The following is a 12,299-nucleotide window of genomic DNA, read 5'->3' as shown; positions in this document are numbered from 1 at the left end:
CACACACACACACATATATATATATAAAATTATTATGTTTTAAATTTCTAGATAGAAAACTGCATTAGCTGATAGAAGCAGACTCCAAAAATACTAGAAATAAGAAATTTCATAGAAGTTTGGAGATAGATAGTTAGATAGATAGATATACATACACACATATATATATATATAAACTAGATGCTTTCACACCAAGTGATGGGCTGACAATAAGACTGCCTTAGGAAATGCTGACAAGCTTGGCTATTATCCCTGGTCAATTCTCATCTGACACAGAATGAATGAGAGGTGCCTGGCGTCACCGAAGATTTGCCAATCCAGTCCAGTCCCATTCACTTGCCAGCCTGGCCTAAGAAGAGACTGACACCTGTATTTCAACAGCTCTGGGACAAGGAAAGCTCCAGCAGTTCCAGTCTGATTTACCACGTATCAGTAACTAGATCTGAAAAAGCACTAACTAATTTTGGCCAAAATATCATGGTGATGGAGTGTTATAAAGAAAAATAGGGCGGGACTTGAAGACACCAGAAGTGTGTGTGGTAGCTCATGTGGAAGAGTGGCTGGTACTGTCCTCACACTTTGTTCTAACTTAGCTGAATCCTTAAACATAACCAGAGAAATCCACTCCCCCTGACATCCCTATCAGAACCTGACATTGCAGAAACATCAGTAAAGCTTTGTGGCTTTTTTGGGTTGTGTTTTTTGTTTGTGTTGTTTAGGGTTTCGGGTTTTCTTGGAGGGGTATGGGGGCAGGCAGCACACAGGAACATGAAAAATAAAGATTAAGTCACACGATCTCTAACCAAGTCTTCTGGTTTTGGGCTTTTTGCTTCTGTTATTTTTTGTTTTATTTAATTACATTTTCTGGATATCTGATATTGAAAGATATCACTGACTGCCATAGTTCCTTCAAATGCATGCCAGTATATGTAAAATGATGCAATCTGACTCCTGATCATCTTCCGTGGCCCTAAAGGGACTCTTCTTAAGAAGCCCAAGTGTTAAACAATTACTGGATGTAATGAAAAACTACCAGTGACATTTTGTTTGATTATGTTTTCAGCATCATGAATCACAGGAATAAGAATTTAATCTTTAACATATGCTAGAGAAGTTTTTAAAAGTGAACGATGCCAACAGAGAAGCCAGACTTTAGAAATATTGTTTATCTTAGCTGAGAGGGAGAATCACTGGCCAAGACAGTGCTTCATTTTATTCCTTTTATGTAGCTTTTAATATAAATTCCAGAACACTTTTACGCTATACAGTTTCCTGTTTTGTCTAGAATTATGAATCTCAGAAACTGCTCCAAACAATTCAGTGAAAAGGGGTCAAAATTACTTTGAAACTTTTCCTAGAAAAACTTTTCATAATGAAATTCTATAAATTTAAGTCAAGTGCATGTGCTGAGAGAAGAAAAAAGATGATTTTAACCATAAAGGGAGTACCCAGCACATACAATGCTGTGATGGCCTCCTGTATCAAAACCACGTTGACTATCTCAATTTCTCCTACCTGCTCACCCCTCCCCTTAAAATTTCATCCTATAGCAACACTAAAGCTGAAATTCTCACATTTTACTCACCAACAGTAACCAGTAAGGTTCCAGCCCTCCTAGTTGTGAACACTTGAAAAATGAGAGCAATTCAGAAGTCTAAGGCCCAGAAATAGAACCTCGAGATATTTAAATTTATTACAGTATAACCAACTATAAATCTTACCCATGCTTTTTAAAAGGAAGAAATTGAAAATATGCAGTCACGTTATTTAAAATAATAACCATCTCTTTCTGTGTTTGTAATACCAGATGCAATGGAAAATGCACGTGTAGCCCTTGTGGATATATTTCCTACTTTACTTCAAAACCGGTTTCTGTGCAGAGTAAAAGCTGAAACACGTCTACAAGGTTAAGATCAAGCCTTGTCCACATAAATTATGTAGCAGGGGAATTTATCAATAAGCCACCTTAAAATGGGTATCGACGTGAACGCTCCTGCTCCTGGAAAGTTTAATACATGTACAAAGCTCAACCTCAGATCCAGAAGTGCTGTGTGAGGGAGCTTGAACAAAAACTTATGGGGAGAGAAAAGTCTTTTTTTCTTACTGTATTTACTTGAAAACCATGAATGCACCAGCTCAGATACTGCGGTCAACTGCCTCAGCTCTTCCTCTGAACAAACACTGAGGTGAACATTTGCATCTCAGTGAAGACAAGTTAATCCTACAGCTACCTCATCTCAAGGCAACTACTCGAAACTCCTTACTCCGACACTGCGTATTTTAAATAAAGAAGCTTTAGGGAAGTCTTCTGAGATCAGTCAATGATTACAAATAAAAATACATGAGGAGCTCAGGATATGACAAAGGTAAAAGGCTTCACTGATTGTAAAAAGCAGTGTAACAAACCCATGATTTTTATATGTATCCAATTGAATTAAGTTTACGATAAATAGTACTATCATTTTGCAATTCTTTATTACACGTTACTATCAATTACCATTTTCTATTTTAAACATATTGGCTTTAAGGTCGCACTAGGATTTTTTTCCCTGCATAATGCTCCAGAATTTCTTTGTTGGACCGAAATGAGATAAGAGAAGAAGATATTTCAGACAAAATATTTCAAGACAGCTTAGCTACTTTCTGAAAGATCAAACTTTTTTTTACTGTCTTCATTTCTTAAGCTTATTACTTGGCTATATTATCCAAACAAAAAGTGAATTCATAAGAATCATGATAGAAATACTCTCCTGGCATACTCCTATTGAGGAGAAAGGAAAAAGAAGTGAGAATGGAATTGTAAAAGTCATGCCCGAATGCTTGATTTTGTACATCTATGTGCATTGTTTGTGTGCACACACACATTGACAGCATCGATTTCCTCACTGGGTGTTTCCTTCACATACTCATCTGTGCCTGTTTACTTTCTAAAACAGTGTCCAAAATCCACATGTCCCAAACTCTCCTCATCAACCCCCATCTTTTGTTATGTTTCCCTACTGAGAATTTCCAAGACTCCTCTCTTTGCACCCCGAGTCCACGTTTTTGGTGAAACCAGCAGTAGGTACCTGTAACAAACGCTGTCGGTGCAGGGACCGTGCACTCTGACGATGACAAAGACATGCTGGAAGTGGGATCGAATGTTCTTTGGGCTGAACGGTTGTGCTCCAGGCTCCTGGAAAACTATCGTCACAATGTCATTTCCAATGTGTCGTTTTCTCAGAAGCTTTAAACAACAAAAGAAGTTACGCACAGGTTAAAACACAAGTCTTTTCACAATTCTCAATGATTTCTCTTCGTTTCAAATTACTACTGTTCCATTTTTTTATTCCAAATGATACTTCAAGCTGAAAACTGTAACTGTTGAAGATTTGTATGACAAGCACTAGAATAGCAGTTATTAATCTAATAAATATCAGGCATGGGCATTTCCATTTTTCCTAACAATTTTATTTCTAGGTGTAGGATACAGGGAGATCTCGTTAGGGAACATTTTAAGCTAAACAGAGGGGATAAACGACAACAAAAACCTGCTGGTATCAGGGTAATCAGTGACACATGGAAGCTGGAAAACATTCCCCAGTTCGTATCATTTTACAAGCCAGAAATAGGTTCCATGCCAAGTTGAAAACAGTTGTCACTGCCCTTAGGACAAGCTGTAATAATTTTCTGATAGGCTTCAGTAAATCTAAGAGTATAGTAAAAGGTAACATACAAAGCAGTATAACATTTAACGTACAAAAGCAAGCTAAGAAGAATGCTGTGTTATCTTTCATTGTTAAAAGAAACTGTTGAAGGAAATGTCTGTTTTATTTGCAGACAAACAAAACAGTATCGTTTCTGGAATTAAATGCATACACATCACAAACAAGAAGATGGCCTAGAATTGAATAAGACCAGGTACTTCTGATTAACAAAGCAGGTCAGCCCACACAGCTCTTCAGTGTAATAATAAAAAATAAAATAAATAAAATAAAGGATTTTGTCTGATGTGCTGGACCACCCACTCATCACCTCCGATTCTGTGCCTGTCAGTCTGCTGACTGCAATCCCTACACTGCAATGGACTTTGCTGCTGAAGGTTGAAGACCCTATCAAGCACACCATGGCCTTTAACCCAAGATATGACCTCTTCTTTATGTAACACAGATGTGCTACTGACACTACTGTGTATCAAAGTTTCAGTAAATAGTGCATAATTAAAGTAGAAAACAGCCCTATGGAGAAATACTGACCAAAGATGTACCTACAATGATCTGCTTTACTAGTCCTCCTGGCACAGAGATGGCCAGTTCTACTTTTGACTCTTTAACCGTTTTCTTTGCTAGTAGCAAATCAAAGATGTCATAAATAGTCAATGGTTCAGCTGCTTTTAAGATGGAGGACAAATTAATTCTACATAGACATGGTCCATCTTACCTGCTGCTTGTTGTTTGGAGTATATGGCAACATAGTAGAAACGTGGAACATGATTTCATAGTCCTTGTATGTTGTGTACAGAGAGTGAGTACCTGTTGAATCAGCTTCAGTTAAAAAGAAAAAAAAGAGAGAAAATAAAGACATTGTTGAAAAAAAGAAGTTTAAAAGCAAAGTCTCATTATTATCAAAGAAAATCATGAGGCACGACAAGAATTCCTGCTCATCCTTGATCCCAGCCGAAGCGTCAGCAAGTAAAAACTTACCCAGTTTATTCACCTGCCAAAGTAAACACCACGTATACATATATAGACGTATATATATTTTGTGTACTTTTCCCAATGAGAGACTTGGTAGGAATAGGGAATTTATACCAGAAAACCCTGAAGAAAGCCTATTTAAGCATGAAATGTGGTAACAAAGTCTGAAACGTTTTTCAGACACCACCCAGTATCTCAGGCTAACTGGGATGAAGCTGAACTGTAAAGAATGTGAGAAAGACTCCAGAAAGAAACGTAGACAGATACTGTGAATGAATACCATGGTCTCGTGCAGAATTAAATATCAATGGACATTTGATCCACAACATAGGAAGGAACAGAATGAGTTCTTTTAATCGTAAATAGCAGGACACTAAATTAAGGGTAAGGAAGTCAGATGAAACCTTCACCAAAGCAGGTGCTTTATGGATGGGAGCAGCCAAAAACCCAAGGAGGATGCTCGCGTGCTTACAGCTGAGGATGAACAGAGCCCACAGCAACAGCGTCATGGTGCTGGTATAGGAACCTGTTTTGGGTTCTGGCCACCCTATTTTAAAAGTTAGAGAAGAAAGAGAAGGGATCCAGAAACAGGCCACAAAAAGAATTACACGTGGATGGAGAGACTTCCGTGTGGAGAGAAAATGGTAAAAACTAGGATTATGAAGTTTAGAAAGAAATAAAAAAAGAAGAGGGGATATTATTAAAGTTTACCAAGCGTTGGTGGAAGACAACACCTGATTACAGACAAATTGGGAACTTCTGATTTACTTTGTCGTGCTCAAAAAAGATCTTGACAAATGTTCCGTTAATTTAAGTAGTAACACATTTCAAGCTGAAATAATGAGCACAATCTAATCCGTTAAATAGAACTGCTGTCCACAGTGCAAAAAGCCAGTTTTCAAGCAGATTGTTAGACATAACTGTATTTATATATGGAAAAAACCATCCTGGGTATTGGAAGTTATAGAAACATGCTACTGTATTACATGATCCCAGCTATTTATAGCAATGTATTTTAAAAAGCTGTTAAATACTACGCTTTAGCATCTTTTATTAGCTGAGATCGTGTTACTAAGGAGATAACAGCTCCAAGTCTGGCGAGGCATTTACCATACCACAAATACACAATTTATTTGTCCAGATCTGGGGTATAAGCTTTGACAAGAAGTTTTCCTCTTCTCTCGACTTCAGAACAGTAAAATAGAGGTAGCTTTATTGTAAATGAAAAACCACATCACCCATAAACTGAAATGGAAAGTTTTCTACGTTATAGCCGCACAGAGATTTCGTATTTCCAGATCATCTTTATGGAATAAAATGGGAAATAAGAAAAAGAAAGTCATTTTTAGAATCTTATTAAAAACATCTCAGTTCATGTTTCAAAGAGATGGGGCTCTCTTTTCCAGCACTCAACATTCCCATTATGAAAAACTCGCTAGCTGCTAAATATTTCCTCTGTAATGCTAATTAACAACTGAAGTGGGATCGTTTAATCCTGCACTCGGTTTGCAGCAGCCTTTATTGCCTGCCTGATCACCGCAACCCACGCTGAAGGGGGCAGATGCACCTGAAAGTCACCTAAACAACAACAGAACTCCTTACTGATCCTGTCTAACTGTAAATACGCGGATTTGTCCATCATCTTTGATAACTAACTTCATACAAAAACACTGCAAAGAACTGGAAAGAGGGAAGCAGGCGCACAAAGAAAGGGAAGTGGGTAAGAAGACAGAGGGGGAAAGAGCCCCAAAGGGGTGGGAGAGAAGAGGAAAAGAGTAAAGGAATTGAAACACAGAATATGCTAGAACACCACCTATGCATTTAAGCCGAAAACTGTAGTATTTGACAGCAAAACTTTCCCAGATGGACTTCATTTCAGGCAGAAAAGAGTTTTCTCTCAGAACAGCACTGGTTCTGCAAACTAAGTAATAAAGCCACAATCCAAAGGACAGATGTAATTATTCCAATGACTCCCAAGTACTTCACAGCTTAAATCCCTGTTACTCATATCCAGCCACAAACAGAAGTCCACGTCCACTGCAGACCGTGCATCTTTCTCACCATTCTGACTCCTCCTCTGAAGCCCAGACCACTTTTTCTGAGGTACAAAACAATCACTACAGGTGTTTGCTTTAAATCAAATCACTGCCCCTGCAGTAAAACTCAAGACTGTGCACTAAAATCTACTTTGATTTCCTTATATTCAAAAGAGGCCTGAAGAATCTACAAATCCATTAGCATCTTTCGACACCGAAAACATCCCCTCCTGCCATCAGTCTATGGCACACGTATTGATGATGCCCTCTCAGTCTTGACCCATTACTGGATTCGATCACCTAGCTGAGGACTTACCTGATCTTCTGTTCCTTCCATCATCGAAAAATCCATTTCCACCATTTAAAAAAAAACTTCTTTAAAATCCACCCTGTTCTCCTGTCCTTCCAACGTTTCTCAACTGTCTTCACAAGGAAGTGAGTGTTTTTTCCAGCACCAGCAGTGCTTAAACCTGTGGTTGGCATGAACAGCGTAACCGCTGACAACTTCACCTCACCAAAGCCACAGGACTTTGTCAGCCTGCTCCCACAGCAGCTATTAAAATCTCTGCACTAGAAAACTGATATTAAAGAAGATTAAAGAAGGTATTAAACAGTACAAGTTCAGAAGGCAATCTATCTGTATTATTTCATTAAAAACATTGGGGTTCATTGACAATCTCTAAATGAAATGTCAATTTGAAGTCACAGAATCCCAGACCGTTAGGGGTTGGAAGGGACCTCCAAAGCTCATCCAGTCCAATCCCCCTGCCGGAGCAGGAACACCCAGATGAGGTTACACAGGAAGGCGTCCAGGCGGGTTTTGAATGTCTGCAGAGAAGGAGACTCCACAACCTCTCTGGGCAGCCTGGGCCAGGGCTCTGTCACCCTCACTGAGAAGAAGTTTCTTCTCCAATTGAAGTGGAACCTCCTGTGTTCCAGCTTGTGCCCATTACCCCTTGTCCTATCATTGTCACCGAGAAGAGCCTGAAGTCTATTTGTTCCCTAGATTTTTAACCTGTTTAGTGACTTCTATGCTGTTTTTATATTCTTCTCGTGTCTTAAAACCAAAAAGTCACGCAGTATAAACATCTAATACAGAAACCTAGCGTTATTAGCTAAGTTTATAATCTCATCAAGCAGGTAATTCACAAACTCCTACAACTCACACTAACTGATCTCCTTCATTTCCTGCACCAACCGCTCTGCTGGACACACACGCCAGGTTACCAGTTCTGACATTATCCAGCAGATCCCATTTACCAATTTAAAATATTGAGAAACAAAGACTAAATGAGGGCTAGGGAAACAAAGCATGCATTGCAACTGGAAAGAAAAGTGACTGAAGTTATAATTTGAAAGATTACTGTGATGTTTATGACTTTAAAGCAACGCTCATAAACTGCCTAGCAACCGTGGGTTAGATGACATTTTCAAGCTCTATTTCCTATCCGAAGTCTGCAGGCTGCCAGGAGATAGACTGCTTCCCCTCTGGTAATTCCAGAAATACACAGACAAAACTTTCAAAGTAGCAGCGCTTTTCCACAGTGGCACTGGCAGAGATCCAGAGCTAAAGCCCTTGAAGGACTCAATGTACTTAAATAGGCTTTCGGTTAATAGGATGCATGAGATTCCTCCTTTTAAAAACCGGCTCTGTTATGGATACTTACCAATTAGGCCCCTAATTCTAAAAAACTTCTAAGAACAACTGTTCCCAAACTGCCTTTTGCTGAAGCAACTTTACCTTTCCAAATCTGCATAAATTAAAAGCATCCTGTGAGAATTCGCAGAGCACACACACAAACCAGCTTCCCTTCATGCTGGGAAAATCTTGCACCGTGTCGTACATCGTGCATCTGCTTTTCATAGGTTGCAAAGTATCGTCAAAGGTACAGCAACTAGCAAAGCTGCCTACACAGCTCTGACCTTTCTTGCAAGTTAATGAGCAGACATTTGTTTTTAAGAGCATCTTTGCAATCAACTGTGCTGACATTAAACAGAATTTTGACGCAGGAAAACTTCCCGAGTAATGAGACCGCAAGATCTCTTTCATGACGGTGACCTCTACAAACAGAAGAGCACAGAGCTGGAAAAAGGAGAAGGTCACTTCCTAGCTGTAGGCTTAACAAAACCCTATCAACTTTAAGGGTAAAAACCACAACCTCCTCCCTTGCAGGCCCTTGTGTTGGGACCAAGGCAGAACAGAGTGATTACTTGATGTATTGTATTGCCTGTCTGTATCCAGATGCAGCTCTTGTGGCCATCTCTGGTCTTTTGCATTTTGCCTACCACAAGATTTGTTGGGTGTTTTTTCCCTATTTTCTATGTAGAATATGTAATAAGGGTTTCTGAATGCAGCTACCCAAAAAGCTGTGTGTTGCGCTCCCGAAACACCAGCTTCTCTTCCACCACTTTCAGTCTGTGCTTCGCACACTGGCAGACAGGACAACACAGCACCATCAAGATCAGTGAGAAAGGTTTGTTCACCTTTGCTGCTGTCTGAACCTGCTCAGTAAGAGCTCACGTACGCTGTGTCACTGCGTGTTTCCTCAGTGAGTCTGCAGACACCACCACCCGAAAGATTTCAGACAGCTTAGGAGCTCCTAAGCAGTTCTAGCTGATGAGGTCCCATGCATGTGAGCTTGTAAACCCTGGCTGAAAGAAAAGGCAGGAAACACTTCAGGAAAGCAGCAGTTTCCACTCAGCATCCCCCATCTCTTCCTCTCTGATCACAATGAGCTGTTCATGTAAAGCCTCCTGATTCTTCTGGTTTTACATACAGAATTGAGCTGGGAGGTCTACTGGGCAGTGTGAAAAAGACACGTCAGCTTTCAACATGGAGTAAAAACCTTCACTACAGGAAGACAACTCAAAATCAGGAAAGATTCGGTCAATTAAAAGCTTCCATACATGTCCAGTCAGCAAGGGCTAGATTGTAGTCCATAAAATCAAAATCCAGCAAAATTCTTTCCCTGAATCAGAAGCAACAAGAAGGAACTTAAACATTACTGGAAAATTCTGCTGTTCACAAGAAAATTTCAAGCAAGTGCTTGAGACACAGTTACAGCTTTGATGGGTGTATCTGAGCAGATGCATCGACTCTTAATCATACAGCATTTACACGTACTAGAAACCAGAGTGGACTGATGCCACAAAAGGTGGATATCTTAAGAAACTAAACCAGAAGTGAAGAAACAGAGGATTTTACCTTAACTACTGAAAGTAACAAGGAGGTCACAATACAGAACCAGAAGCAATGGAATGTTTTCTGGTTTCCACACACATTTGATTTTTGACCAAGTTTATTTTCATAGCTGATAAAATAACACTTTGGAGCTGAAGAATAAGAAAACCCAGCCTGAGAATTGTGTATTTCCAGTAAAGGCAAGGAAACGTTACAAGAAGAAAGTGCCCAGATTTGCTCTGTATTGAATATATAATCCCAGCCACTAAAATGGAAGAGACTGAATTAAAACTTTGATGAGTGCACAGGAAGGTTACCAGGTAATACTGCATGGCAGGGGAGGCCAGGGGCACAGAAATCCATGCCTCCAGCAGTAACAGATTTAGCTTATTAAGGGTAACACCACAAAAGCATAGAGGAGACACAACTGCAATGGGTAAATGCAGGCAAGGGAGCAAATACAACAGAGGGAATTATAAGTATTGCAGCTGAAGGAAAGCTGGCTCAGTGGTAAATGTGTGCAGAATAGGTATTAATTTAGGTTTAAAACCCCAGGAAGTTTTACAACCCTCTGAGGAGCGATGATTAGGCTGATCAAGAACAGCCTAAGGAGATGGCAACGTTATCTCTGTGAGAATCAAGGACACAAGGTAGAACAGTGGAGCAGTAAAGCCCAGCAAGTTACTGTACTTGTGACAGGAGACGCGTGACCAGAGCGGTTTTTACTGCACCGAGGTTGATGAATGCTTTTCAGCGCTCATGAATCAACTCCTCATTGAATTTCCTTTGCTGCAAGTGGGCAGAATAACAAAAGATTTCCATAGGAACTGGTTAGTTCCAATGCTCAAAGAAAAGGAAGACAGCCCAAAATTCCCCCCGAGTATGTTTAAATAGATTTACAAATTGAATACAGCATGCACTAGCTGATAAGCAGTTATCTCACAAGCCTGATTCCAAAAGTAGGGAGTCTCTTTTATAGATACCATCACACAAGACCATCTTTCCACATTTTTGTCGCAATATGTTTTAGAGTTCAAGCTCATAATATAACTGCCAAAATCAGTTCCATTTCCATAACTCAACAGAAAAATCAGAGGGAGGAATACATTTGAGAGCAGGAGTAAGACAAAGCCGCCCAGAAGGAAAACCACATGCAACAGACACAGCAGGAAAGCCACAGATCAACTTGTCAAGGTGGAGTTACGACAATGGGTTCTCAAAGCCTTTTTTGTGACAGTCTATTAGCATACGATTAAAAAAACATCACGACATACCAACTGTACTGATCACTTTGTAGACAACACACTGATGACGGATGTGCAATGCTGATAATGGCTCCATAGTTACTGGTTTGTTGCAGCTTTGGGGATTATTTCATACCAAATTAGTACAAAACCCCAATAATTTTCAGAGTGAAAAGGCCATGCAGGTGTGGGTCAGATGATATGCTTGCTCTGCTTTCACTTCTCAGATCAAACAACTATAGGTCTTCCTATAGCAAAGGAGTTATTTTTAAGAACTCTCTACAAAAAGCCACTTAGCAACCGTATGATGTATTTTGTTCACTTAAGGAAAGAAATTAAAAAGCCTTACTCTTTGTATCCAGCTGAGCACGATACTTTTCAAACCCCTTGAGTCGGACTCGTTCTCCCAAAAGCTGAAGAAACTCTTCGAAGGCTGGACCTGCCGATTCGTTATTATACATTTCTTCTTCCGTGCTCTGCCCGGCTTTGCAGTACATGATACCCACCTTCAGCTGGTAACTTAACTGCAAAGGGAAAAAGATTGCAATCTCATATGATTTACAGCAACTTTTTTATTGAATTCATTTCACATTTTTTATTAAACCCATAATTCACAAAGAAAAAAAACCACCTAATTATCAGTTTAATTCCAAGCGTTCGCCCAGTTCCACATACTCTCATTGCTTTCCACAGTAATTGCTTTGGTAATGGCACATTTCATCTGAAGATGTCAAAATGCTTTCTGAAGTAAAACATTGATGTTCCTTGTTTTCAGGACAACACCGCAGCTTGCACATGGTGCACATCACACATGGAAAGCATTGGCCAGGAACTTGACTCTCACTCTTCAGCTGGTACCGCGGTTACTATCCTATGCTAAACCTTCCACGCAGGAGGACAGGCACAGCACGTGCTCGTTTCTGTAGTAAGTGCCAAAATTAACACTCCCTCACTTCAAAGAGAAGATACAGATTATTCACCTATTAGGGCATTCACGTTAGCAATGCTGAAAGAGTCCATGGCATTCAGCTGGCCTTCTCTGACTTAAAAATGCAGTAATGAAGACAACAGCTCAATTGAGAAATGCTGGTGATAAAGACACTATTTACTAGCATAGACCTTCACATGTATTTGTGTTTCTACTTCCATTTCTCCTCTAATT

General features: G+C 39.8%; 1 protein-coding gene across 1 annotated transcript; it reads right to left on the bottom strand.

Moving 5' to 3' along the window:
* Positions 1 to 3,068: 3,068 nt before the first annotated feature.
* On the bottom strand, positions 3,069 to 11,661 carry LOC104536793 (signal-induced proliferation-associated 1-like protein 1; the record flags this gene model as incomplete). The annotated part of the gene is made up of 3 exons (XM_010179511.1): positions 3,069 to 3,226; positions 4,420 to 4,523; positions 11,487 to 11,661. Coding segments are annotated over 3 exons (437 nt in total), but the record flags the coding sequence as incomplete, so codon positions are not given.
* Positions 11,662 to 12,299: the final 638 nt, after the last annotated feature.

Source organism: Mesitornis unicolor, unplaced genomic scaffold (assembly GCF_000695765.1).
Source record: "Mesitornis unicolor isolate BGI_N332 unplaced genomic scaffold, ASM69576v1 scaffold12312, whole genome shotgun sequence".
Taxonomy (NCBI): domain Eukaryota; kingdom Metazoa; phylum Chordata; class Aves; order Mesitornithiformes; family Mesitornithidae; genus Mesitornis; species Mesitornis unicolor.
This window is presented reverse-complemented; position numbering and strand designations above follow the sequence as displayed.